The 27,551-nt window shown below is 42.6% G+C and overlaps 1 protein-coding gene across 3 annotated transcripts in view; it reads left to right on the plus strand.

Annotated features, from left to right (window-relative positions):
• The window catches only part of oca2 (oculocutaneous albinism II), a 546,813-nt gene that overhangs the window by 110,393 nt on the left and 408,869 nt on the right, over nucleotides 1-27,551 (plus strand). For all 3 annotated transcript variants that reach the window (XM_068032789.1, XM_068032790.1, XM_068032791.1), the window contains exon 4: nucleotides 23,428-23,610. In XM_068032789.1, coding sequence (XP_067888890.1) covers nucleotides 23,428-23,610 — 183 coding nt within the window. The remainder of the gene's footprint in view (nucleotides 1-23,427; nucleotides 23,611-27,551) is intronic.

Here is a 27,551-nt window from a genome sequence, read left to right on the forward strand (position 1 = left end):
CTCATTTAACTGGCGGTCAATCTAATACCCGCCTTGGCATAGCGCCTCACCCGAAACAAATCTCTCCTCCTGTATGTTTAAATTTTTAGGTACCTAGGCACATGTGATTTGCTTGCTAAATTTAGAAGTTTAATACCATTCTAAAAATCTTATTTTGACACCAATTTTAATTTCACAATTGTTATGAAAGTGTTTCCAATTTTTAAATATATTTTCAGGACTTGTGATTTAGAATTGTGGAGATAGACTCATTTGAGACTGAAGGGATTCCATGGATGTGTTTTTTTAAAGGGTCACTGGAAGGACTCTGTTTAAAAACAACATTTATTGGATGTCACATGTCTTTAGCTAAGTAAACAACTGGTGCCTCCTGACTATGGGAGTTGTTTTCAAGTGAAGTGAGATGCCAAGATTTACAGTGCACAAGAGTGGATTTCATTTTTGAATACTGCTTTGAGTCATTTGGAGGTTGGCCTGCTAAAAGAGAAGACCAGTTCATCTTTTCTCCAGCTCTTTGAAATGCCCTGAGAATCAAGTGTAAGAAATAGAGAAACTGAACCAGTATTTATGCTGAGAAACTTTTGGAAGACTTCCTCTCGACATCCCCTGAATGAACTGCTTCTGAAAAGATCCCTGTGACCCGTCTATGACTCGGACGCCAGACTGTATGTCATCTGGATCATAACATATCTTATCCTTTTTCTTCAAGAACTAACAAGTACTTTGGCCAAAGCATCTTTATTTTTCCTTTAACTGGTGTGTGTATGGGTATTTAGTAGGGAATATATATATTTACTGTCATATTTCAAACTGTTAAAGCTTTGCATCTTTATTGACTAAGTCCTGTTTTATAATAAATTAATAATTTTGTTGTTTATTAAAGAAACCTGGTTGGTGGATTTTATTGTAAAATAAAAATAGAGTATATAATTGACCCTGTTGGTAACTAGGTAAACATTTAAATATATGTTGTGACCTGTGGAGAAGTGGAACTAGAGAAATACAGTGCACTCCTCTCACTTTGGTCATACGACAATTCAAAGCTGCAGTGTTGTTTCTAACAGCTTATACTCAAGCTATTGTGGTGTAAGATGGCAGCAAAGGATTAGCGCCCAATTTCCCTCTACATGGTATATATTTTTCAGCGCTGTTTGGGAGCAGGCAAGAGAGAGATTGACCCTAATGTTCCTTTGAATTGTTGAATGTACTTGGAAATATTTAGCCAGTCAACATCTCTTCATAATCAGGATTTTGAGGCAATTTTAGTAGTTCGGTTGCTAAGGACAGTTGTGGTCAGGAGGGCAGCTCATGTTCTAGGTTCGTCTGATTAGCAGGAATCATTATAAAGGTGTATGTCCTTCTTGTAACATAAAGACATAAAAGAAATAACAAATGAGAAAAATCATTTGGCCCTTCGAAGAATGAGTGTCTGATTTTTTTCCAGAGGTGGGGGCAGAGTGTCTTCCTTTTTTCAGGCTTTAAATGATCCAAGTTTAAATCCTGCCAGCATTGGACCATATTTGACTGCTGGGAACATGTGAACCTTCCCACTCTACAAACATCCATTCTATGTCTCCAGCAAATCTAATATTGAAGAGATTGTACCACCTTGATCAGAGAATTCAGTAAATAGAGAGTTCCTGTCAGTCATTAAGAGAAAACACAAAGCAAAAGCCTTTGTTTTAGTTTTAGCAGATCTGCAAATGGGTTATTTGGAAACCTGTGTAGTGACATGCAGAGATTTGTCAGGAGTTGTTTATGTGAGCAATAGCTTTTCATTGGAGTTAAGCAAATGTTTTGTCCCTAAAATTCTTCGTGGTCTGCTCTGCTGGCACAAATGCGACAAAGAGCAACCTCCTGAATATGGTAGCTCTATAACAAATCTCAGAGACGGGACTTATTAAACATACTTGCAATGGGCTACGGGAGCCTGTAAGGGCACATTACTGGTGAAGCCCACCCTGATAGTTGCCTGGAAAGTCAGAGCAACAGCATTCCGTTCTGAAATAGCATAGGAATCATAGGAAGGGCCTTGCTGGACAAAGAACAGTCAAATCATGCAGCTTCTAGGGAAGCTGTCAGAGCATCTGTGCTCCATCCTGCATTTTGGGGCCCTTGAAAGTCTCACAATGGAACCTACATCTGCCCTCAGCAGGCATAGGTTCAGTTGGAACTATCGGGGAGGTTTGGATGGAATTTCTCAGGGAAACTCAGAAACTGTCTGAGCTACAACCTCCTGATAACAAATTGCATTTATCCGGTACGTCTAAATTTCACAAAATGTCCTGAGGTGCTTCACAGGGGTGTAATCAGTTAATAATGGATGCTGAGACAAAGAAGGAGATATTAACAGTTAGGAATGTCCTAAAGAAGGTGAGAGGTTTGGAGAAGGATTTTCAGAACAAAGGTCAAGATGGCCGAAGGTACAGCTGCCAATGGTGTGGTGAAGGGAGGAAGGTAAGAGAAACATTAGAGCTTGTGGGGTGGAGGAGATTACAGAGATCGGGATGGGTGAGGCTGTGAAGGGATTTAAATGGAAGAATGAGAATTTTAAATTGGAGGCAAGGAGGCGTGTGGGTGGGGTGGGCAGGAGCCAATGTAGGCCAGCAAGAATAGGGGTGATGGGTGAGCTGGAGTTGGTGTGGAATACAATATGAGCACCAGAGTTTTAGATGAGCTGAAGTTTACAGAAGATGGGTGGCTAATCAGGAGTCACGCCTGGAGCATTCAGTTCTGGAAATTAAAAGATTAATCAGTAGGGAAATATTAGAGTACGAAAGAAAGCTAGCTAGAAATATAAAAATAGATAGTAAGAGTTACTACAGATATTTAAAAAGAGTTAACAAAGTGAGCGTTGGACCTATAGAAAGTGAGTCTGGGGAATTAATAAGCAAAAATAAAGAGATGGCAGATGAATTGAACAAATATTTTGCGTCGGTCTTCACCAAAATGGATACAAGTAACATCCCAGAAATAGCTGTAAATCAGAAAATGGAAGGGAGAGAGGAACTCAAGAAAATTACAATTACCACGGAAGTGGTATTGAGCAAATTGTTGGAGCTGCAGGCTGACAAGTTTTTGGGTATTGATGGACTTCATCCTAGGGTCTTAAAAGAAGTGGCAAGTGAGATAGTTGCTGCGTTAGTTTTAATTTTCCAAAATTCCCTAGATTTGGGGAAGGTTCCATTAGATTGGAAAATAGCCAATGTAACTAACTCCTTTATTCAAAAAGGGAGGGAGACAAAAAGAAGGAAACTACAGGCCAGTTAGCTTAACATCTGTTATGGGGAAATGTTAGGAGGTATATTAAAGACGTTACAGCAGGCCACTTAGAAAAATTCAAGGTAATCAGGCAAAGTCAACATGGTTTTGTGAAAGGGAAATCACGTTTAACCAATTTATTGGAGTTCTTTGAAGAAGTAACATGTGCTGTGGATAAAGGGGGACTGGTGGATGTACTGTACTTAGATTTCCAGAAGGCATTTGATAAGGTGCCACATCAAAGGTTATTGCAGAAAATAAAAAGCTCATGGTGTAAGAGGTAACATATTGGCATGGACAGAAGATTGGCTAGCTAACAAGAAACAGAGATAGGCATAAATGGGTCATTTTCTGGTTGGCAAGATGTGACAAGTGGTGTGACACAGGGATCAGTGCTGGGGCCTCAACTTTTTAAAATTTATATAAATAACTTAGATGAAGGGACTGAAGGTATGGTTGCTAAATTTGCTGATGACACAAAGATAGGTAGGAAAGTAAATTGTAAAAGAGGACATAAGGAGGCTACAAAGGGATATAGATAGGTAAGTGAGTGGGCAAGGAGCTGGCAAATGGAGTGTAATGTGGGAAAATGTGAAATTGTCTATTTTGATGGGAAGAATAAAAAAGAAGCATATTATCTAAATGGTGAGAGATTGCAGAGTTCTGAGATGCAGAAGGATCTGGGTATCCTAGTGCATGAACTGTAAAAGGTTAGTATGCAGGTACAGCAAGTAATTAGGAAAGATAATAGAATGCTATTGTTTATTGCGAGAAGAATTGAATACAAAAGTAGGGAGGTTATGCTGCAGTTATACAGGTGTCGTGAATAGATGAAAACCAACTGTAAATTGTGTTTGGTGCATTTGGGTATTATTGTCAGCTGCCATTTTATACAGCATGTTTAAGTTTTTACTTCTATGTTCCACTTTAAAATAGAGGAAGAAGATCAGGTGGGACAGCTACTTGAAAGGGTCCAGTCAGGGTCTAAAAGCCATCTTTTTCAGCATGCCTGGATTTTGAAACTGTAGCAGTTGAGAGTACATCGTGTTCCAACCACAGCTGCCTTGTTCAGAACCAGAATTGCCTTCAAGCTGCATTGACTTCTCTCTAAGACCTTCTAGCAGGAAATTTAAAAAGAACCCACAGTCTGCAAAAGCAGCAAGGAAATCAAAAGAAGACACAAGCTGGAAAAAAAAGCAGGAAAGTCTTATTTCTGCCAGTTTCCTCTCTGTCTAAAAATAGGTGACTTCAGCAATTAAGCTGCCTCCATTTATATCTGAGAGTGCAAGAAGAAGAAATTGTAAGAGAAGTATTCCCAATTACTGCTCCCCCACTCAGCATTTCCAGTCGGCAATCTCCAGTTTTGGACTTTCTGATAATTAAAAATGGACTCTAGTTTTAACTGAAATCCATGTTAGCTTGTAGTTAAGATAATTTTTTATTTAGTAAATGTCCTTACCTTTTTTTATGCTTTTAACCTTTCCTTGTATATTTGTAAGCGTGCATTGTGAAGTTAATTCCCTTCCCAAGTTTAAGAGTGTATGTTAATAAACCCTACTTCTTTGATTTAACTTGAACAACCATGTTGTTGTTGCAGTCATTTACTAGTCAGGATTTAAGGGAGGGAAAAATTCAATCACTAATCTGTTTGTGGATAGATGGCTGGAAAACAGAGAAATTTGTTAAAAAAAAAATTAACAACCTGTTTGTAACACAGGGCATTGGGGTGAGGCCACAGCTGGAGTACTGTGTACAGTATTGGTCTCCTTATTTAAGGAAGGATGTAAATGCGTTCGGAGTAGTTCAGAGAAGGTTTACGAGACTAATACAGGAATAGGCGGGTTGTCTTATGAGGCAAAGATGGACTGGCTAGGCTTGTATCTGCTGAAGCTTAGAATAGTAAGAGGAGACTTGATTGAAACATATAAGATCCTGAGGGGTCTTGATAGGGTGGATGTGGAAAGGATGTTTCCTCTTGTGGGAGAATCTAGAATTAGGGGTCACTGTTTAAAAATAAGGAGTCGCCCATTTAAGACAGAGATGAGGACAAATTTTTTCTCAGAGGGTCATGAGTCTTTGGAACTCTCTTCCTCAAAAGGCGGTGGAAGCAGAGTCTTTAAATATTTTTAAGGCAGAGGTAGATAGATTCTTGATAAGTGAGGGGGTGAAAGGTTATTGGGGGTAGGCGGGAATGTGGAGTTGAGGTTATAAACAGATCAACCATGATCTTGTTGAATGGCGGAGCAGGCTTGAGGGGCCGAGTGGCCTACTCCTGCTCCTAATTCATACATTCGTAACAAGTTCCAGAAGACTCAACCATGAGTTTCACTATTCCCAGTTATTCTACAACTTAACTTCCATAATTTGAAATGTCCTCCTCTCTCAGGAAATTGTCCAGTTTTTTTGAAGGACTACAGAGAATCCATGCTCATTAGACAAACTTAACCTGTTCCAAGGCCGATCACTCAGTGGAAAGAAAATAATCCTCTCACCTAGTTTAAGTCTTTGCCAATGAATTTATACTCATGCCCCTCTATCTCAAATAACTATCCAACAGAACAAAATCTATTCTTTTCATTATTTTAAAAACATTAATCATATTTCTGCTCAGCCTAAACTTTCCACCTGAAATTAGCCCCAACTGTTGGACCCTTCTCGTTAGCCAACTTGTTTCCTTTTTTGGCCACACTTCTGCATATCATCTCCAGTCTTAATATTCCCCATCACATTTAGCTACCAGAATTATACTTGAAAACCATATCCATTTTCCACTGCTATCGCACCCAATTTCACATGGGATAGTAGAGGAAAATCAAGCCCATTAATGAGTCACAACAACCAATAATGATGGTTCAAGTAAAATATTATGAAGCAGCAGTGGTCCTCAGTTGTTTGGTTCATTTACACTGTAGTATCGTGAACCATGGAATATTGGAGCATTTATTTAATCCCATGATCTGTCATTCAATAGTCCTGACATTCGTCGCTTGTTGACCCTCTTTCTTGTATATCAAGTCAATGAAAAAATGAAGAATACTTTTTTTAAAAAAACTTAGCAGTGAGACATACCAGCTGGATGAGAATAGAAGCAGCCTCCTTGATCGGTACCTCATCCACCACCTTAAATGTTCACTCCCACCAGCACTGGCTCACCTTGGCTGCCGTCTACAAGATGCACTACAGAAACTCAATGAGGCTTCTTCTTCAGCATCTCCCAAACCCGCGAAATCGATCACCTAGAAAGACAAGGACAGCAGGCACATGGAGACACCACCACCTGCGATTTCCCTTCCAAGCCACACACCATGCTGACTTGGAACTACATTGCTGTTCCTTCATCATGACTGGGTCAAAATCCTTGAACTCCCTCCCAAACAGCACTGTGGGTGTATCTATACCACATTGGATTGCACCGGTGCAAGAAGGCACCTCACCACTGCCTTCTCAAGGGTAATTAGGGATGGGCAGTAAATTCTGGCCTCACCAGCAACGCCCATATCCTGTGAATGAATAAATAAAAAAAGACGGCACTGCTGCTCCCCCAACCACCAATCACTAGCAGCGGCTCAAATTCCAGAAATTATCTGCATGGCTTCCTCCTGCAGCACTGTCCTCAGTCTAATGAGGTCTGAGGCCCCAAAATCTGGGCTCAGCAGACTTCACCATTTGTGTACAGTGTATGCAGGATGGGGGGGATGGGCACTCTCGAATTTCTACCCTGAGCTTGGTCTCTCAATCTCTCTCACTTTCTCTTTTTCTCTCTTCTGTCTCCATTTCTTGCACTTTTTCTTTCTTTCTGTCTCTCTTTCTGTGTTTACTTGTCTGTCTCTATCTTTCTCGGTCTCTCTCCCTCCCTCTCTCTCTCTCTTATGCATAATATGGACTATAAGTGACCTAAGGAAGCTGTAGACAGGTTATTGAAATTTAATGCAGAGAGTAGTGAGGTGTTACAGCCTAAGAGGAAGGTAGTAAAATCTAGTCAGGCACGTTGGTAAAAACACAATATTGAGAGAGATAACGTAGACAGCAATAGAGTACAATCTATACCAGAGTACATTGATGAATAAAAGTAGGTCAAGAAAATTCCAAAGTCTAGAGAAATACATCCTTTTCAATCTGAATATCATTGCATTAAATATTTAAGATTCTTAGTCCATTCCAAGAAATATTAACGTCTCACAGCTCAAATTTTGACATAGATAGCCTTAGGGATGATCAGCAACAGCTGAATGCATTTTTGCATCTCTATCCAGCTCATTACAAATCCTAATTAGGTTCTCTTAGAGCAAATTGAGTAGGAATTTACATTGTAGACTTCTGTTGCAGAGGTACTAGTGCATTAAAATTACTTGCCAATTTCAAGCGTGTTGTAGGAAGCTTTTTATAATTTGTTTTACTAACTTATGTCTAAATAAACTAATGGGGCTTCATTGTCTAACAGAGATTATCTTTCCAGATGTATTAGTTTTAGTTAACACAAATACAATTATAGTTCGTAGTGCATAAGTAAGATGCAATAGTATTAATTGAAGTAATTGTTGATTAAAGTTAACTATTCATGAAAGATGATTTTATGAGATTAATTTCTTGGCTTGGCTGCAATGTTTTCTGTATTTGAGAGTTCATTGACCCATATTCACATTCATTCAAGAAATAAGCGGTGCTGGGTTACTAGCCGCTGAGTGACTCAATTAACTCTTTCTTGCCAATTATCAAAGAAGAAGGCAGTTGATAAAAACTTGAACTAATCTATAGTTAGCAGCACTTAGGGCTCAATTTTTGCCTCAGAATTGTGATATTTCAATCACAAACAAGAATCTTAAACTTAAAGCCAATTACGAAGGTATGAGGGGAGAACTGGCTAAGGTTAATTGGGTAAATAGACTAGAAGGTATGGTGGTAAATGAACAGTCAGAAACAGGAGGCAGGTTTGCTTTCGGATCAGAAACTTGACACCAGTGGGAAACTGAACATTAAATGGGAAATTATTGGAGCATGTATAAAAGGTAATGTATTAATTGTGGGGGACTCTAATCTGCATATAGACTGGGACAATCAAATTGACAACAGTGATCTGGAAGATGAATTGGTAGAATGCTTTTGTGACAGTTTCTTGGAGCCATTGTAGAACCAACTAGGGATAAAACTATCTTAGATCTCGTATTGTGTAATGAAGCAGGGTTGATAAGCAATGTCATAGTAAAAGATCCACTGGAAAATAGTGATCATAATTAAATTGAATTTCATGTTAAGTTTGGAAGTGACATATTTCAATCACAAACAAGAATCTTAAACTTAAAGCCAATTACGAAGGTATGAGGGGAGAACTGGCTAAGGTTAATTGGGTAAATAGACTAGAAGGTATGGTGGTAAATATGGGATTAATGCAGGATTAGTATAAATGGGTGGTTGATGTTCGGCACAGACTCGGTGGGCCGAAGGGCCTGTTTCAGTGCTGTATCTCTAATCTAATCTAAATGAACAGTCGGAAACATTTAAAGAAACAATTCAAAGGGCTCAACAAAAGTACATTCCGTTCAAAAACAAAAACTTGTCCCGAAAGACCCATTCGTGGCTCACGCAGTAAGTTAAGGAGAGTAATAGACTAAAAGAAGAGGCTTACAATGTTGCAAAAAATAGTAACAAGTCTGAGTATTGAGAGTGTTCTAGAAACCAGAAAACAGCCACCAAAAAGTTGATAAAAAGGGAAAAATAGAATATGAGTAAAGTAGCCAGCAATATAAAACAGATTGCAAGACCTTTTATAAGTACATACAAAGGAAGAGAGTAACTAAAGTAGACATTGGGGAATGAGGAAATGGCAGAGACAATGAACAAATATTTTGTGTCTGTTTTCACAGTAGAATACACAAGTTCCATACCAGAAATAGGCAGTAACCTAGGGGCTAAAAAGAGCGATGAAATTAAGGATATTGATATCAGTCGAGAAAAAGTATTGGAGAAATTTGAGGGACTAAAATCTGACAGGTCCCTGGGACGAGATGGCCTACATCCCAGTGTTCTTAAAGAGATAGCTGCAGAGATAGTGGATGCGCTGTCTATGATTTTCCAGAATTCCTTAGATTCAGGAATGGTCCTGTCAGATTGGAAGTTGGCAAATGTTACGCTGCTTTTCAAGAAAGGAGGTAAGGAGAAAACAGGGAACTACAGGCCAGTTAGCCTAACATCAGACATTGGGAAGATGCTGAAAACAATTATTAAACAAGTCTTAACATTGTACTTGGAAAAGCATAGTATGATTAGAACAAGTCAGCATGGTTTTACTAAAGGGAGATCCTGTTTGACAAATTTATTAGAGTTTTTTGAGGATGTAACTAGTCGGGTAGATAAAGGGGAACCAGTAGATGTAGTATACCTGGATTTTCAAAAGGCATTTGATAAGGTGCCACATAAAAGATTAATAGGTAAGATAAGGGCTCATGGTGTTGGGGGTAATATATTAGTGTGGATAGAGGATTGGTTAAGAGACAGGAAGCAGACAGTGGGCATAAATGGGGCATTTTAAAGTTGGCAGGCAGTGAATAGTGGGGTGCCATAAGGATCAGTGCTAGGGCCTCAGCTATTTGCACTCTATATTAATGACTTGGATGAAGAGACAGAGAGTAATGTATCTAAGTTTGCTGATGATACAAAGCTCGGTGGAAAGGCAAGCTGTGGGGAGGATGTAGAGAGGCTGCAAAGAGATTTAGACATGTTAAGTGACTGGGCAACAAGATGGCAAATGGACTATAATGTAGGGAAGTGCGAAGTTGTTCACTTTGGCCATAAAAATAGAAAAGCATAATATTTTAAAAGGTGTGAAACTGGCAAGTGTTGATGTTCAGAGAAACATGTAGAAGAAATGCACAAAGTTAACATGCAGATGCAGCAGGCTATTAGGAAGGCAAATGGCATGTTGGGCTTTATTGCAAAAGAATTGAAGGACAGGAATAAAGAAATCTTACTAAAATTGTACAGGGCTTTGGTAAGACCGCACCTGGAATATTGTGTGCAGTTTTGGTCTCCACATTTAAGAAAGGATATACTTTGTTACGACCAGGTGAGAAAGGGGTCTAGGGGGTTCCCTCTCAGCCTTTACTAGGTTTAACTGTTAACAGGGTATAATTTTTAAAAATGTGCTTTTAGCTCCCCCTCAGTGAACCCTTGTTCACTGCTCTCCATGGTAAGGCAAAGAAATTAAATTTAAGAAAACCTGTTTGGTTAAACAAGAAAGGTGGAAGTTTATTAACCTCGAAACTCTAATTCGGTTAATCACAGAATAATACAGTGCAGAAAAGGCCCTACGGCCCATCGAGTCTGCACCAATGCATTAAAACACCTGACCTGTCTACCTAATCCCATTTGCCAGCACTTGGCCCATAGCCTTGAATGTTATGACATGCCAAGTGCTCATCCAGGTACTTTTTAAAGGATGTGAGGCAACCTGCCTCTACCACCCTCCCAGGCAGGGCATTCCAGATCGTCACCACCCTCTGGGTAAAAAAGTTCTTCCTCAAATGCCCCTTAAACCTCCTGCCCCTCACCTTAAACTTGTGACCCCTCGTAACTGACCCTTCAACGAAGGGGAACAGCTACTCCCTATCCACCCTGTCCATGCCCCTCACAATCTTGCACACCTCGATCAGGTCACCCCTCAGTCTTCCCTGCTCCAGCGAAAACAACCCAAGCCTATCCAACCTCTCTTCATAGCTTAAATGTTCCATCCCAGGCAACATCCTGGTGAATCGCCTCTGCACCCCCTCCAATGCAATCACATCCTTCCTATAATGTGGCGACCAGAATTGCACACAGTACTCCAGCTGTGGCCTTACCAAAGTTCGATACAACTCCAACATGACCTCCCTGCTTTTGTAATCTATGCCTCGATTGATAAAGGCAAGTGTCCCATATGCCTTTTTCACCACCCTACTAACCTGCCCTTCTGCCTTCAAACACAACAAGGTCCCTTTGTTCCTCGGAACTTCCAAGTGTCAGGCCATTCATTGAATACTTCCGTGTCACATTACTCCTTCCAAAGTGTATCACCTCACACTTTTCAGCATTAAATTCCATCTGCCACTTTTCTGCCCATTTGACCATCCCGTCTATATCTTCCTGTAACCCAAGACACTCCACCTCACTGTTAACCACTCGGCAAATCTTTGTGTCATCCGCGAACTTACTGATCCTACCCCCAACAGTCATCTATGTCGTTTATATAAATGACAAACAATAGGGGACCCAGCACAGATCCCTGTGGTACGCCACTGGACACTGGCTTCCAGTCACTAAAACAGCCGTCTGTCATCACTGTCTCCTACAGCTAAGCCAATTTTGAATACACCTTATCAAGTTACCTTGTATCCCATGTGCATTTGCTTTCTTGATAAGTCTCCCATGTGGGACCTTGTCAAAGGCTCTGCTGAAAACCATGTAAATTACATCAACTGCACTACCCTCATCTACACAACTGGTCACATGCTCAAAAAATTCAATCAAATTTATTAGGCATGACCTCCCTCTGACAAAGCCATGCTGACTATTCCTAATCAAATTTTGCCTCTCCAAGTGGTGATAGATTCTCTCCTTCAGAATTTTCTCCAATAGTTTCCCTACCACTGACGTGAGTCTCACTGGACTGTAGTTCCCTGGCTTATCGCTACAGCCTTTCTTAAATAGTGGGACCACATTAGCTGTTCTCCAGTCCTCTGGCACCTCCCCCGTGGCCAGAGAGGAATTAAAAATTAGGGTCAGAGCCCCTGCAATCTCCACCCTCGCCTCTCACAGCATCCTGGGACACAAATCGTCCAGACCTGGAGATTTGTCTACTTTTAAGCCTTCCAAAACCTCCAATACCTTGTCAGTCCCTATGACAATTTGCTCAAGAACCTCGCAGTCTCTCTCTCTAAGTTCCATATCTACATCCTCTTTCTCTTGGGTGACGACAGATGTGAAGTATTCGTTCAACACCCTACCAATGTCCACCGGCTCCACCCACAAATTGCCCCCATGGTCCCTAATGGGTCCTACTCTTTCCCTGGTTATCCTCTTCCCATTGATATACTTATAGAATATCTTGGGATTTTCCCTACTTTTACCAGCCAGAGCTTTCTCATATTCCCTCTTTGCTCTCCTAATTGCTTTCTTGAGCTCCATCCTACATTTTCTGTACTCCACTAATGCTTCCATTGATTTTCTCTTCTTGTATTTGCTAAAAGCCTCTCTTTTCCTTCTCATCGTACCCTGAATGTTTCTGGTCATCCATAGTTCTCTGGGCTTGTTGCTCCTACCTATTACCCTAGAGGGAACATGTTGGGCCTGTACCCTCCCCATTTCCTTTTTGAATGCCCCCCACTGCTCTTCTGTAGATTTCCCGACAAGTAACTCTTTCCAGTCTACCTTGGCCAGATCTTGCCTTATTTTACTAAAATTCGCTCTCCCCCAATCCAAAACCTTTTTTTGCAACTTATCTATTTCTTTCTCCATAACAAGCTGAAATTGTACCATGTTGTGGTCGCTGTCACCAAAATGCTCCCCCACCAACACATCAACCACCTGTCTGGCTTCATTCCCCAGAATTAGGTCCAGCACTGCACCCTCCCTTGTTGGATCCTCTACATATTGAGCTAAAAGGTTCTCCTGTATACATTTTAAGAACTCCACTCCATCTAAGCCCTTAACAAGATGACTATCCCAATTAATGTTGGGAAAGTTGAAATCACCTAATTTACACACCTCTGCAAATTGCGAACATATTTGCTCCTCAATTTCACGCTGACTATCTGGGGGCCTATAATAGACACCTAGCAATGTGGCTGTCCCTTTTTTATTCCTAAACTCTACCCATTTAGCTTCATTTGATGCCCCCTCCAAGAAATCATCTCTCCTTACTGCAGTAACTGACTCATTAACTAATATTGCAATGCCCACTCCTCTTTTACCCCCTCCTCTGTCTCGCCTGAAGATTCTATATCCCGGGATATTGAGCTGCCAGTCCTGCCCCTGCGTCAACCATGTCTCCGTGATGGCTACTCTATCACAATTCCACGTGTCAATCATTGCCCTTAACTCATCCGTTTTACCTGCAATACTCCTGGCATTAAAGTAGAGGCCTTCCATCCTGGTCTTACTCCCTTGAAACTTACTTCCGCTGTATTTCCTCTGACTTGTTTGCTTTCCTGTGTTTAGCTGTGTCCCTATTCTGCTAGGAGTCTGCGTCCCCTCCCCCTGCCAAATTAGTTTAAACTCCTCCCAACAGCACTAACAAACCCACCAGCAAGGATGTTAGTCCCCCTCTGGTTCAGATGTAGACCGTCCTGCTTGTACAGGTCCCACCTTCCCCAGAAACGGTCCCAGTGGTCCAGGAATCTAAAACCCTCCCTCCTGCACCAACTCTTAAGCCACGCATTCATCTGTGCTATTCTCCTATTTCTATACTCGCTAGCACGTGGCACTGGGAGTAATCCAGAGATTACAACCCGAGAGGTCCTGCTTTTTAGTCTACTGCCTAACTCCCTGAATTCTTGATGCAAGACCTTATCCCTCTTTCTACCTATGTCATTGGTACCAACATGTACCATGACCTCTGCCTCATCACCCTCCCCATTCAGGATGCCCTGCAGCCGTTCAGTGACATCCCGGACCCTGGCACCAGGGAGGCAACACACCATCCTGGAGTCATGTTGATGGCCACAGTCGCGCCTATCTGTTCCCCTGACTATAGAATCCCCTATTACTATTGCTCTTCCTCTCTTTCCCCCTTCCTGTGCAGACAGGCTGCTTGTGGTGCCAGAAGCTTGACTCTGTCCGCACTCCCTGGAGGAACCAACCTCAACAGCCTCCAAAATGGAATACCGATTTGCAAGCAGGACCCCAGGGGACTCCTGAACTACCTGCCTGATTCTCTTGGACTGCCTGGTGGTCACCCATTCCCTTCCTTCCTCGTCCCTTCAGCTGTGGTGTGACCACCTCTCTATACGTGCTATCCACAATGCTCTCTGACTCGCGGATGCTCCACAGTGTTTCCAGCCGCCGTTCCAGCTCTGAAACCCAAGCTTCCAGGAGCTACAGCTGGACACACTTCCTGCACACATGCTGGTCCGGGGGACTGGAAATGTTCCCGGATTCCCACATACAGCAAGAGGAGCAAACCACAGCTTCAAGCCCTCCTGCCATGACTAAACCCTTTAAATTTAAAACTTTAGAAGATTATAATTAAAAAAAACAACTAAGTCTTGCTAAAACAATGACTTACAATTCAATCCACTTTGAAAAATACCCACCAGGACTTACTCACCAGTCAGCTGTGCTCTTTGGAAACTCTCGACTCTCCTCACTCTGAGAACAGGTAGGAAATGAAAGGAGCTCCTCGCTCCCTCCTCACCGAACTTCCTCAGTCACCAAACTTCCACTTTAACACGCTAATGCAACCCAAGTCAGCACTCTAGTACAAACAAGGTCAGCACTGTAAGATGGCCCACTTTTATACTGACTGACTCTAGCCTCTGAAAACTGGTTTAAGCCAATTCTCTAATTAACACGGTGTAGCTGCGAGCAGAGCCTGAGTGAACTCTGTTTAAAGCTGGTCTAAAACTCACCTTCTCCAACCCAAACAGCAACTGTTAAGTTAATCTGCTAAATAAAAGACAGACTAGACTTAAGATAAAATTAACCCTTAATTATCCTCAGTCACCAAACTTCCACTTTAACACTCTAATGCAACCCAAGTCAGCACTCCAGTGCAAAAGGACTATGAATATGCAACACGACCACGTGAGCATGCATATGCAATAATAAAGGGGAAAAGTTTGAAGCAGTAGCTGGGGGTTTATTTACCGTCCTTTGAGTTTGGTGTAGAGTCTTTGCTTGCAGTTAAATCTTGATGTTTTGTTGGGGCCTAGTGGACGCTTTCAAACTTGTTTCGATGTAGGAGTCTTCTCTCTTAAGGTTTAAGTGTCTTCAGTGGATCTGGAAATTCATGCGAGAGAGAGAGAGAGAGCCAGGCAGGAGAGAGGCTCTTTCTTCAAGTTCAGTTGCAGTCTGACCCAAACTGTTCTGTGAGCAGTTCAAAACCAAACCTGGGTCAGCAGATTAGTCATGTGACTAGTTGTTTTTAACAAACTCCCCTGCATTTTTGTGGATTCCTTTCATCTGACTAGAGACCCGCTGTGGCGGGGGCGGGGGGAGGGAGGAGGGTGGGGGTGGTGGGGGTGGATGGCGGGACTGGAATGCTGGCTTGTTCCACATTCAATGCCTGCTGTTCAAAATCCATTTAGGTTAATTGGATCAGGGAGCCGTTCTATTGTCTCTCCAGGCAACTGTCTCTTAGTATGCAAATCTTTCCAGCCACTGCTGATCTCTTTAAACAATTCATCTCTTCAGTCCAGCAACAGTTTAAAATTAATGTTTAAATGACGAAATTAATATGCCTCAGTTTTGGCAGGTGGAGTCTTCATGACAACTTGCACTGGAGGCAGTGCAGCGAAGATTTGCTAAATTGGTCCCTATGATGAGAGGCTGAGTAAATTGGGCCTATATTCTCTGGAGTTTAGAAGAATGAGAGGTGATCTAATTGAGCCATATAAGATTCTGAAAGGACTTGATAGGGTAGAGGCTGAGAGTTTGTTCCCACTGGCCAGGGAATCTAGAACATGGGGACACAGTCTCAGGATAAGGGGTCAATCATTCAGGACTGAGATGAGGAGAAATTACTTTACTCAAAGGGTTGTGAATCTTTGGAATTCTCTACCCCAGAGGGTTGTGGATGCTCCATCATTGAATACATTTAAGGCTGAGATAGACAGATTTTTGGTCTCACAGGGAATCAAGGGATATGGGGGGTGGGCAGGAAAGTGGAATTTAAGCCCAAGGTCAGCCATGACCATATTGAATGGCGGAGCAGGCTTGATGGGCCATATGGCCTACTTCTGCTCCTATTTCTTGTGTTCTTGTGAAACTGATTAAAGTCACGATTTTCATGATTGGTATGAAGATGGGTTTCCTGTCCAATTAGAGCCAGTAGTGGCGCGAGCAGAGATGGGTCAGATCAAGTGTGGGACACATTTAGACTCCCCACAGCAGCCATCACAGGCTGCTGGCTGTCCTGAAGAAGAGAACTGTGGATTGTGCCAAAGCCTTCCACTGTTCCAAAAGGAGGTGAGATGAGTCAAGAGAGCAGGAGGCCTGGCACCTGGGATAGGGCTGCTCCTTGTTACATTGATGTGGACCTGAATCTCATGTTGGAGGCCAGGAGGGAAAGGAGGGAGGTCTGTTTCCCAGTGGGTGGCAGGAGAAGGCCACCATCTGATACAAAATAGACCTGACTCCAGATTGTTGTCATTGTCAGCGACAGAAGTGAGACAACAAGTACTTCGATCCAGTGCCGTAAAAGGTTCAGCAATCTCATACGTTCTGGGAAGTTGAGTACAAAGCCCAACCCTTTGGACAGGTCTCAGGGATTGCACGCTCCTGCAGACACCTGAGAAACCTCGGCACATTCTGCTCCCGAACATGGGAGGTGTGCGCCCAGGGCATGTCCTCACCCCTCAGAATGGCTCAGAGCCATAATGCTGCTGAGGACCTGTCACCACTGAAACATGCAGCTCCTAACGAATAGGGACATAGAGGACAACCGTGCTTTATCTCGCTCTCTTTTGGCATTGCAGCTGAAAAGTGCAAACAATCTGTGGGAGAGGGCCCAGACTAGAGGACGGGTGCTGTTCTTCCATCGAATAACCTCCATGGAGCAGATGGCAATAGAGATAGCCAGGATAGAGGTTGGGGAGGCAGTCGGGTCTGACAAAACAGGAGTTCCTGCTGGATTGGTAATTACAGAGGGCAAAGTAGTGATTAAGTGGGCACAGTGCACTCCATGCCATCCGATAGTGTGTCACACACTAAGTAACGATGGGTAGCCGCAGCACTGCTGCGGTTTCTACTCTCCTGGACTAGTTCACATCATCTCCTAGTGTTTCCCACAGATACAGATATCCAACCTAGGGAACCCTCCCCCTCGCCCTCTGCGGCCCATAGGAGCAAGAAGGAGATGAAGAAGCACTGTTACACCTTCCAGATGCACCCTCCACCAGCACAGATACTCTCACCGTGGTGGGTCCTCTTATGTGTGTAGATAGGGTGGCACCGGTGCAAGAGGAGATGCCAGAGACAAAGGAATCTATAGTCAGTTCCTCTTGGAGGAGGGAGGACAGACACATCCCTGCTCAACTAGGCACAGGTTCAGGGCCTCTGGGGTCACAGGAAAGGAGGCTCCACTTTAAACAGCAGCAGGAGATGTACTCCCACCTGTCGGAGTTCCCTGAGGCAGTGCAGGGTTTTGAGCAGAGAATGGAGGAGTCCATCCAGTTCTCGTGCACCACCATGGTTCAGGGTTATGAGAGCATGAGCTCCTCCATAGAGAGAGTGGCCAACCTCTTGGAGAGCCATATGTGGCATTACTCTGAGTGGATCCAGAACTGTGCTCAAACGTCCACAGGATTAATGAAATACTGGGCAGTGTGAACTGGTCAGTGTCGCTGGTGGCGCAGAGATCCTTTCCTCTCTGTACACTTTATAAATGATGACATGCTAAGGCACATGTCTGAGGCTCCCTTTATTGCTGGTGTGACAGGAAAAGTGTTATGAGGTGGTGAGAGAAATAACAGGATCCTCCACAGTGAGGGCTAAAGCTCGGGGTAGATGTGCTTCCTTCATTGGCTGTAAGTGATTAGATGTTCCAGGCTGCATCTTCCATGGATGTGTTAGCACAGGTATGTCAGACTCCCTTCCATTCCATGCCCCTCAACCTGGGTCAGAGGGGCTCAGTTGAAACATTCCTGCATCAGGAGATCCCTGACATTCATGGCATCCTCAGGAGCCCTTTGCACCCTGAGTCATGCCTAGTTACCTCTCTGTGCAGCAGGGGCACCTTTCAGGTCAGCTCCATCTCCTTCTGCCTCCACTTCTTCCTCCTCTCTCACCTCCTGCTCCACCCACAATGAGCTGTCTCCTTCCAGGGCCTCACTATCCTGAAGGTCCACACCTGTCTGTAGGGCCATGTTATGGAGAATGTAGCAGACCACCACAATGACCACGACCCTTACTGGGTACCATCCGACTGGTCCAGGCACCGGAACCACATCTTGAGAAGGCTGATGACATGCTCAATGCTTGGCCTGCCTCTGCCTCTGCCTGGGGTTTCTGTAGTTGTGTCAGTAGCCATCTCTTCAAGGGATATCCCTTGTCCCCTAGGTTCCATCCACGCACCTTGGGGGTTGGAATGAAGATCTGAGGCAGCCTAGACTGGTGGAGGATGAAAGGACCGTGGTAGCTGCATGGAAAGTATGTGGAGGCAGCTCTTGTTGTGGTTGCAGACCAGTTGGACTTTGAGGGAGTGGAAGCCCTTCCTGTTGATGAATCTGAGTGGGCAGTCGCTGGGTGCCTCGATGACCACATGGATTCAATCGATGATGCTTTGCATCTTGGGGGAATCCAGCGATGGATGCAAAATGTAAATCCCTCCATCCCTGTGAGGCCACGTCTGTTGTGAGCTGAATGTACTGTCCAGCACTGGCAAATAGGGCATCAGTGATTTCCAAGATGCAGCCGTTTGTAAGATGCCACTAAGATCCGCAGCTGATCCTTGGAAGGAACCAGAAGGGAAGGAGTTCAAGGCCACTGTGATTTTGACAGCTATAGCAGGTCATGACGACTTGTGCTGCAAGGTGTGAAGTCTTTGGTGATGAGGTCACAGATGTCTGTGACCATCTGCCTGCAGAGCATCAGTCTCCTGTGGCACTGGACCTCGGTCATCTCCAGGCAGCTGCGTCTTCAGCGACCGATCCAGTGTTGTGGGTATAAACTCCATTGCTTTCTTGCCTCTCTTTCCTCTCCCAGGCCCTCTGCTGTTCGGGGTTCCACTCTTCCTGTGGAGGGTGTTGCCTCACATCACCACTGAGCCCAAAATCTGACAGTCATACCCCCATTGCCAGCTGCACCCTTCCTTCTGGACAGGTGGCCTGCCACTTGGGATATGCAGCCTTGCCCCTTGCTCTTCTGCTCCCACGATGCCAGAGGGGTGTCAACCCTGTTCAAAGCCAGAGCGCTGAGTGACCTCTCTCACTACCACCTATGCAGCACCAAGGGCAGCTTCTTACCAAATCCTGAGTCTCCTTCTACCCCACTTACCCAATTATGAGACCGAGGTGATTCCCTGGGGTAGCAATGACTGATTACCCATTCTGTATTAAAAGGAACAGGTACGGTAGATAGAGAGAAACTATTTCTGCTTGTTGGTGAGTCCAGGATGAGGGGGCATAGACTAAAAATTAGAGCTAGTTCTTTCAGAAGTGAAATTAGGAAACACTTCTACACACAAAGGGTAGGAGAAGAACGGAACTCTCTTCTGCAAATGGCAATGAATGCTAGATGAATTGTTAATTTTAACTCTGAGATTGATAGATCTTGTTAACCAAAGGTACTAAGCAATATGGGGCAAAGGCGGGTGTATGTAGTTAGGTCGCAGATCAGCTATGATCTCATTGTACAGACTTGAAGGGCTAAATAGCTGACTCCTGTTCCTATGTTAACTTCTTGATGATGAGAAATTTACATTTCAAATCAATGTCTGTGATTGTTAAAAATTGATGAGATTAATTTCAGATTGGATTCATTAGATAAAGATAGAACTTGCATTTTTATAGCACCTTTCATGACCTCAGGATGTCCCAAAGTGCTTCTCAGCCCATGACATATTTGAATTGCAGTCACTGTTATAATATCGAAAATGTAGCCCCCAATTTGTGCACAGCAAGGTTCCTCAAACAGCAATGAGATAATGACCAGATAATCCGTTTTAGTGATGTAGGTTGAGAGATAAATGTTGTCCAGGACACTGGGGAGAATCTTGATTTGCTGACTGAGTTCCTCTTGCAAGTTGCAACAAAATCTAAATCAACTGCTCTAATGTGAAAGAACAGTCTTTGTGAGCCTGCATATTCAGCGACCTAAATTTCTGTTTGCTTGTTTGTTCCTTGGTAGAGACAGCATGTGATCCTCACAGAACTAATGTGGGGAAGAACAAGGCATATAGGAGGAACTAGAAGAAAATGATGAATGACTGAAAATCAGACATGTCTTCTTAACCTCAGATATGCCTTTTTTATATATTGTACAGATATAGATTCTGGTACTTATCAGGTTAAGAGAAATTAGATTTTCCCCTTTTTAGGCATGTATATTAACACCTTGCATAGCCATGTCAAGTCAGGTGTAACACTGTAGATGAAAACTAACTCTAATATTTATTATAACATTTAATGAACTGATCAAGAGAGTAGGTATTTAAATGTACAGCAGAGATCTATGGGTTATAAAAACAAGAAATGCTGGAAATACTCAGCAGATCTGGCAATATCTGTGGAGAGAGAAGCAGAGTTAACGTTTCTTGTTTTTATTTCTGATTTCCAGCATCTGCAGTACTTTGCTTTTATTTTAGAGATCTATAAGTTATCGATGAACTTTTCATACACTCCTGGTATAGGTGGTACAATTTTAGCTTAGCTATAGCTCTGTAAATTGCATGGACCTGACTTACTTTCACAGTTGTATTTGTACCTCTGATATACAACCTCATTTTCTTCCTAAGAAAATATTCTGTCTCTGAAATGGCACTGATTTGAAAAGTTGCAATCTTGTGTGTATTATATGGAAGCATCAGTAAGTTCAGCTGCTGCCGAATGCAATCATCGTGGCTGATATTGAATCTCTTAATTCCTTTGACATTTTGTAACATCCCAGAATAGTTATCTTCTCACAAAGAGCCATTTGGATTATTGGAATCTGCAAGATCAGCAAAATGAAAATGACTACAATTGATTGAGGTGTTAGAACCATTTTCTCTACGCTGCTGCAGTTTATGGCTGTATATTTGAACCTGTTTTAAGTATTTAGCATATTGTTTTATAGAACAAATGGGGAGAAATTTGCTTGCAATGTTCCTCATTGATATCATTGAAGAAACCCACATGGGGGGCTGTGCAGGTAGAGACCCCAGTGCTGCCTGCCTCCGTGGAATCAGCATAGCCTGCCTAGTAGTGCTATGCAAATGAATTTCTCCCCCATAATATTTTATACCATCTAAGTATATACATGGTGCTGTAGTGTAGTGGCTATGTTACTGGACTAGCAATCTAGAGTGTTCTAATTCCACCCTGACAGTTTGAGAAATAGTTTTTAAAAATCTGGAAATGAAACGCTGGTAACAGTGAAAATGACCATCCAGCTGTCGGATTGTCATTAAAAACCCAACTAGGTCACCAGTGCCCTGGAGGAAAAGAAACCTGCCATCTTTGCACAGTTTGGCCAAGATGTTACTGCAGTCCAGCAGCAACGTGGTTAACTCTTAACTGCCCACTGAAATGGCATAGCAAGCCACTCAGTTGTGTCACTAGGGATGGGCAATAAATGCTGGCCTTACCAGTGATGCCCAAACCCAAGATTTTTTTTTAAACCAGCACTGATTAATATTAGTTAAACTTGGCTATTTGGATATCGTCTCAACCATTTCGAACAATTTCAAGGTAGTAGGAACTACAAACAACTAAAAGGATAGGAACATTGGAACAGGAAGAAATCATTTATCCTCTTGAGCCTGTTTCATTGCCATTCAATGAGATCATGACTAATTCAGATCAGCTATTTCCTCACAAACCGAGCATTGTATTGCATTGAGAACCTTCTGGTGTGTTTTAAAAAAAATTCTTTAATGGGATATGGGTGTTGCTGGCAGGCCAGCATTTGTTGCCCATTGCTAACTGCCCTTGAACTGAGTGGCTTGCTAGGCCATTTCAGAGGTCATTTAAGAGTCAATCACATTGCCGTGGGTCAGGAGTCACATGTAGGCCAGATCAGGTAAAGACAGCAGATTTCCTTCGCTAAAGGACATTAGTATGGTTGCTACTGCTGCATTTATCCCCTGGGCTATCAGTCAAGCAATAAAAAAGCATTTTAAACTGTCTTTTAACTGTTTGGTTCATGCCTTTTAAGCACTGGACTGGTATGTTGGAATTTCTTTTTGTGCATATTGGAGCATAGTTTTAAAGACAAGCTACAACACCCAATATTTTCTCTGATCTGCCGTGTACTGTTCTTAGAAGCTATTAAGTTGTAGCAGTGTACTTCTCTGCAGAAAGAGGAGATTCTGAGAGACAGACACCCCCTCAGGCTCCTGTTTGTACATATTGTAGCTATGGAGAGGTTGGTAAAAAAAACCTGGAACTTCGTATACTTGAATACAGAGCGAAAGTGATCAAAATAAAGGCAATCATTATTGTTGAGATTATCTGCTCACCCATAAGGGTTCTATATATAAAATGTGCGTGGACAGATGTCACTTGGGCCCAGAGCCCAAAGCTTCTCCTAATTTGGCACTAATTTGCAGTAAAATTAGAAACTTCACTCTGAGTTCACCAGGTTAATTGGCCAGGGAATTGGAAATATGATTCTGGTCCAATAGGGCACGATGTTCAGATAAGGCACATCATTGCATCAGAGCAGAGAAAACTTTACTCTGGCAGGGATGGATGTTGATATTGAGTGCCTGAAATAGTAAATTGTTCCATTTCACAAAAGTAATATCCTTCATTTTGCTCAGTGCAAAAAAATACTAAGGGAGGGAAATGGGAGATGGAAAATGGCAAGCATCATTTATACCTTTGTATGCCATAGGACATAACCTCTTCCTTTATCTAACTTAATTTATTGATTTCAACTGGAAAATCATGGAATCAAATTCCAACAAGCTCAAGCATGGCTTCACTGCAACCTTATTTTGAGTAAACTTTTAAAGGCTGTTTTTTTTCTGAAAAATATCTTTAATGAAATTCAATGACCACAGTAGTCAAATTGCAAATATTAAATATTGTACAGGTTTATTTCTTATGTAAGTTAACCTGAACCTGATGGTGTATGGAATGGAAATCAATAGGGCTGAAAGTCAGCTGGTCTATGGGCGGGGCCAGTTTTATGCCTGGGTGGCTTGTTGAACATTTATCTCAGTCTGTGCACGGCGCCCTCAATACAGAGGCAGTGTATTGTCATGTTTTTCAAAGCTGATGAACATACTGTAGTTTAGGGAGAGTTGATGTAAGGTCATTACTTTTCTTTTGATAGAAAAAGCTACTTGACTCTTCATGAAGAGGATCCTGATGAATCATGGGAATGCAGCCTGAGTGAACTGGAGCAAAGGGGTCGACTGGGAAGTGAAGTTGGCTGGCTTTCTGCATCTACCTCAACCGAAAAATGTGACATCTTGGACAGTCTTCACCTGAACTTCAAACTTTCCAGCAAGCTTAGGTAACCAGTGCCCTACTGTTGCATTACACTTTTTAAAATAGTTTCCTACCAATAATTTGTTTTATTTTCTTGCGCGTTTCCTCCTCTCCTTTCCTAAAAGCTTTAATCGTGCTTGGTCGGGCTCCACAGGTGCAAGCCATACATTACCTTCCTCATGTGACCATTGTTTACATGTGTAACTAGACAGTCACAAACTTCATTCTCTAGTCACAACTCTATCCCTCGCCATACACAATGTCTGAGGCTGAACCAGACTATTCTCATCCTTGCTGTACTATTTACCCAAAACTGAGCTTCCAACCTCATATCTTCTCCAGTATTAAGACCACCTACTTCCACCTCTGTTACATCACTCATTGCTGCTGCAAGCCTCATCCATGCATTTGTTACCTTTAGACCTGACTATTTCAATACTCTCCTGGCTTGTCTCTCAGCTTGTGCCTTCTGTAGATTTGAGCTCACTCAAAACTTTGCGGCCTTTATTCAAACTTGCAACAAGTCCCATTCACCATCATCCCTGTGTTTACTGGCCTACATTAGCTCCCGGTCCACTTACGCCTCAATTTTAAAATTCTCATACATATTTCCAAATCTGTCCATGGCCTCACCCCTCTGTCCCTCTGTAACCTCCTCGCACCCTACATCCCTCCAAGATCTCTGCACTCCTCCAATTCTGGCCACTTGTGCATCCCCGATCTTCACCACTCCACCAATGGCTGCCGTATCTTCAGCTTCCTCGGCCCTAAGTTCTGGAACTACCTCCATAAATGTCTCCGTCTCTCACCAGTCTCTCTGTAAAACCTACCTCTTTGTCAATGTTTTGGTCAGCTGTCCTAATATCTCCTTATATGGCTAGGTGTCACATTTTGTTTGATAATGCTCCTGGAAAACTCCATTAAAGGTGCTATATGAATGCAAATTGTTATTGTAAGTAGGCTATTCAACAATCAAAGGTGATTACAATCCCACCTTATCAGTCATCTACCGATGCATTCTTGCAGTTCACTTCATAGAATCAGGAGTGGGGGCCACAGTTGCTTTTTTCCTCTCCATAGAAACATAGAAAATAGGAGCAGGAGTGGGCCATTTGGCCCTTTGGGCCTGCTCCGCCATTCAAAAAAGATCACGGCTGATTGTCTAATTCAGTACCCTGTTCTCGCTTTCTCCCCATATCCCTTGATCCTTTTGGCATTAAGAAATATATCTATCCCCTTCTTGAATACATTTAATGACTCGGCCTCCACTGCCTTCTGTGGTAGAAAATTCCACAGGTTCACCAACCTCTGAGTGAAGAAATCTCTCCTCATCTCGGTTGTAAATGGCATACCCCATATCCTGAGACTGTGACCCCTGGCTCTGACTCCCCAGCCATTGGGAACAGCCTCCCTGTAGCTAGCCTGTCTAGTCCTGTTAGAATTTTATAGGTATGGTCAGAGCGACTGAGGCCAATTGTGCTGTCACTGCCCTGTCTCAGCTAAAGTCAGCTAACTTAGCACAGACCAGGGGTTGAACATGGGGCCTTCATGGCTTGTTTAGTTGGTTCAGTTATGTGCTGGAGTGTACATTTACCTGCGAAGCCAAGATGGGCTCAGTTCTCTTCACAGGAAATTAACAAATTGAAATTGATTCTTGATCTAAGTCTGATCCTGAAGTTAATGGCTAGAAAGAAGTAGCATTACACATTCAGCCTCACAAAAATCCTTCTTATCATCTTCAATCATTTAAGTTCAAGTTGTGGCATATGATATTAGTAACAAGCTACTATGAAATTCCGTTGTATTCTATTTTAACAAATATATTAGTCCATTTATTTTAAGCAGCCTTCTTTAAAGCAACTGACTAAGAAATCTCAAGCATATTTGTGCTTTTGGATGAATGTTACAATGTGTGATTTCAACCCTGATGACAATGTTAGTTTCATTAACAATGGTTATGAAGAAATTTGCATCCTCTTGCTGGAGGTGGCAGTAGTGGATAATCAAGACAGAGAAGAGTGGTTGTGCTGGTGAGATTACAAATTTATGCTTAAAATTTGGTTAGTAAATATAAATGAATTACTGGGAACCAGCATTGCAAGGTTGATTTATGATCAACCAAAAGGACACAGTTTCAACTATTATTTAGATTATAGTCTTTGGAATGGAGTCTCTGTATGACTTGGACAGCTGCTCCTCCAATTAATTTGTTAATTAATTACTTCACTGCCCCAAATTATTTCTAAAATGTATGTCTGTGTGCATTCCATTCTGAACACTATAATCTAAATAAAATTCCAGCTGTGTCCCTTCAAACTGATTCTCCATGTATGGAGATAGATACATATATCTGTGTACGTATATGTGTACACAAATAATATTTATGCGCGGGTGTATGTATATATGAAATGTTATTTGTGCAACTGTTGCTTTAAGAGGATGAAGAGTGCCCAGGGTAGGAAAGGAAGATAAGGAATCGTGTGCACCTTGCGTGCTCTGGTGTGGTCATAGAATTCAGCAAAGGAGGACCAAGGGATTGATTATGAAGGGAAAAATAGAGTACGAGAGCAAGCTTGCGGGGAACATGAAAACTGACTGTAAAAGTTTCTATAGGTATGTGAAGAGAAAAAGATTGGTGAAGACAAATGTGACAAATGTGATTGGTGAAGACAAATTGGTGAAGCCTTACAGTCAGAAACAGGGGAATATATTATGGGGAACAAAGAAATGGCTGACCAACTAAATGCATACTTTGGTTCTGTCTTCACAAAGGAGGACACAAATATCATACCAGAAATGTTGGGGAACAGAGAGAGGAACTGAAGGAAATCAGTATTAGTAGAGAAATGGTGTTGGAGAAATTGATGGGATTGAAGGCCGATAAATCCCCAGGGTCAGAGTACTTAAGGAAGTGGCCCTAGAAATAGTGGATGCATTGGTGGTCATCTTCCAAGATTCTATAGACTCTGGAACAGTTCCTACAGATTGGAGGGTAGCTAATGTAACCCCACTATTTAAAAAGGGAGGTAGAGAGAAAGCAGGGAATTATAGACCAGTCAGCCTGACATCGGTAGTGGGGAAAATTCTAGAGTCCATTATCAAAGATTTTATAGCAGAGCACTTAGAGAACAGTGGTAGAATAAGACAGAATCAGCATGGATTTACGAAAGGAAACTTATGCTTGACAAATCTACTACAATTCTTTGAGGATGTAACTAGTAGAGTTGATGAGGGGGAGCCAGTGGATGTGGTTTATTTGGACTTTCAGAAGGCTTTCGACAAAGTCCCACATAAGAGATTAGCATGTAAAATTAAAGCGCATGGGATTGGTGGTAATGTATTGCGATGGATAGAAAATTGGTTGGCAGACAGGAAACAAAGAGTAGGGATAAATGGGTCTTTTTCCGAATGGCAGGCAGTGACTAGTGGGGTACCGCAGGGATTGGTGCTAGGACCCCAGCTATTCACAATATATATTAATGATTTAGATGAGGGAACTAAATGTAATATCTCCAAATTTGCAGATGACACAAAACTAGTTTAGTTTAGTTTAGTGATACAGCACTGAAACAGGCCCTTCGGCCCACTGAGTCTGTGCCGACCATCAACCACCCATTTATACTAATCCTACACTAATTCCATATTCCTACCACATCCCCACCTGTCCCTATATTTCCCTACCACCTACATATACTCGGGGCAATTGCTAATGGCCAATTTACCTATCAACCTGCATGTCTTTGGCATGTGGGAGGAAACCGGAGCACCCGGAGGAAACCCACGCAGACACAGGGAGAACTTGCAAACTCCACACAGGCAGTACCCAGAATTGAACCCGGGTCGCTAGAGCTGTGAGGCTGCGGTGCTAACCACTGCGCCACAGTGCCGCCCAGGTGGGAGGATGAGTTTTGAGGAGGATGCAGAGAGGCTTCAGGGTGATTTGGACAAGTTGAGTGAGTGGGCTAA

Source organism: Heterodontus francisci, chromosome 6, assembly GCF_036365525.1.
Source record: "Heterodontus francisci isolate sHetFra1 chromosome 6, sHetFra1.hap1, whole genome shotgun sequence".
NCBI classification, from domain to species: domain Eukaryota; kingdom Metazoa; phylum Chordata; class Chondrichthyes; order Heterodontiformes; family Heterodontidae; genus Heterodontus; species Heterodontus francisci.